Source organism: Hakea prostrata, chromosome 1 (genome assembly GCF_041222555.1).
Source record: "Hakea prostrata isolate BN-2017 chromosome 1, UWA_Hpros_2, whole genome shotgun sequence".
Lineage (NCBI taxonomy): Eukaryota > Viridiplantae > Streptophyta > Magnoliopsida > Proteales > Proteaceae > Hakea > Hakea prostrata.
In genome coordinates, this window is record NC_142600.1 from 11,654,900 (window position 1) to 11,656,898 (window position 1,999).

A 1,999-nucleotide genomic window follows, 5' to 3' on the forward strand; every position below is an offset into this window, starting at 1 on the left:
GCTGCATAAGATAAAAGATCTGCAGCAGATTCGGTGTCAACTAACACCCTGTGTACTTTGCGGCGTGCGATCTCTACCTTGATGACTATGGCATCATCATGAGGCAGACAAACGCCTCTCTCATCCTCTTCTCCAAAGGTGATCGAACCCTCACCATTTGGTCTTTTACGCTTCTGTGTCTCTCCGGTTTCAACAAATTTTGACTTTCATGACGTTTCCCACAGACGGCACCAAATGATGCATCCAAAATCTGCTCAGCCCTTAGATCTCCTGAGAATGACCTGCAAAACAAAGCGTCAAATGTGGCCCGACCGCGGGGGTCGGGAGTCCACCTCCGAAGGCTAAGTCAGTTGATGAACTTAATCACAAACGGCTCTGCTAGAACACAGAGCTAAGGAATGAATAACTGGAATACGATTCAGATAGTAAGCATCTGAGTATTCACGTTCAAGTGTGTGTATCTAGATCCTTCCTCACTTGTGGGGAGGCGATGTTTATATAGAATGTACCTTCGAATCTCCTTCGTTGGATGTGTATGAGCCTTCTTCGAATAGCCATTGGATCTCAACAGATAGATCCGTTGAGTGATAGACTTCTACTAGTTTGGACTAGTAGAGGACTCCTAGGATAATCCGATCGTTTATCTGATGATTATCCTTCTGAAAGTGATAAGTGATAGCCGCCCAATTCGACTTGCCGTGATTAGGTTAATTAAACTTCTCCATAAGTATTGGATTAGGGTGTGCCTATAGCTGAGTTAGTTTTCTTCCTCAGCAAGCTACCTCCTGAACCCGGCTCGTTCGGAAACGAGTCGATTCCCTTTGCCTCGATCCGGAGTCGAAGGTCGAACCATGAATGAACCAAGTTCGATCATATTTTCTCCGTATCAGGTGGACATTACCAAGGTGATAAGACTGCTGCAAAGGTTTTGCAATCAGGGTTTTATTGGCTAAGTATGTTCAAAGATGCCCATCAATTTATTCAAAGATGTGATAGATGCCAAAGAGTGGGAAACATCTCCAAAAGGAATGAAATGCCTTTAACCAATATCTTGGAAGTAGAGTTGTTTGATGTTTGGGGAATTGATTTCATGGGGCCTTTTATTCCTTCATATGGTCATTTATACATTTTAGTAGAGTGGTGGACTATGTGTCCAAGTGGGTGGAGGCTATTGCTTGTCCAACTAATGATGCCAAAATGGTTATTCAATTCTTGAAGAAAAACATCTTCCTCAGATTTGGTACACCAAGAGCTATTATCAGTGATGAGGGTTCACATTTTTGTAACAGGTATCTTGGAGCTTTATTGGCTAAGTATGGAGTTTGTCACAAGGTTGCCTCAAGCTATCATCTCCAAACAAATGGACAAGCAGAGGTTTCTAATAGGCAGATCAAGTTGATTTTGGAGAAAACAGTTTGCCCTATAAGGAAGGATTGGTCTACAAGATTGGATGACTCACTTTGGGCTTACCGAACTAGCAAAATCCCCATTGGAATGTCACCATATCAACTGGTGTTTAGAAAGGCTTGCCATCTACCCTTGGAACTAGAGTATAAGGTATATTGGGCAATCAAGAAACTCAATCTTGAATCCACTCTAGCTGGCGAAAAGAGAATGTTACAGCTAAATCAACTTGATGAATTCAGACTTCAAGCGTATGAGAACGCCAAGCTCTATAAGGAGAAAGTTAAGAAATAGTATGATCGAAATATCTTGAATAGGGAATTTGAACCAGGCCAACAAGTTTTATTGTTCAACTCAAGGCTTAAACTATTCCCAGGGAAGCTGAAATCTAGATGGTCAGGCCCATTTAACGTAGTGACTATTTTTCCACATGGAGCAATGCGCCAAAAATTTGTTGTGAAAAATAACAACGCAAGTGTACGTTGTCGTAACAAGTAATATAATGATAAAAGATCATTCCCTCGAGAACTATAGATGAAGTACCAAATTAATTATACCAATTTCATTCGAACAAGTAATAAGGAAGAGAATTATT

General features: G+C 41.1%; 1 protein-coding gene across 1 annotated transcript; it reads left to right on the forward strand.

Moving 5' to 3' along the window:
• Positions 1-1,197: 1,197 nt before the first annotated feature.
• On the forward strand, positions 1,198-1,698 carry LOC149027484 (uncharacterized). Its single transcript, XM_089153901.1, has one exon. The coding sequence runs from the start codon at positions 1,198-1,200 to the stop codon at positions 1,696-1,698; it is 501 nt and encodes a 166-aa protein (XP_089010027.1).
• Positions 1,699-1,999: the final 301 nt, after the last annotated feature.

What these genes read in the sequence shown, in the direction of transcription:
- LOC149027484 (XM_089153901.1), top strand. Translation starts at nt 1,198, where the DNA reads ATGGTTATTCAATTCTTGAAGAAAAACATCTTCCTCAGATTTGGTACA.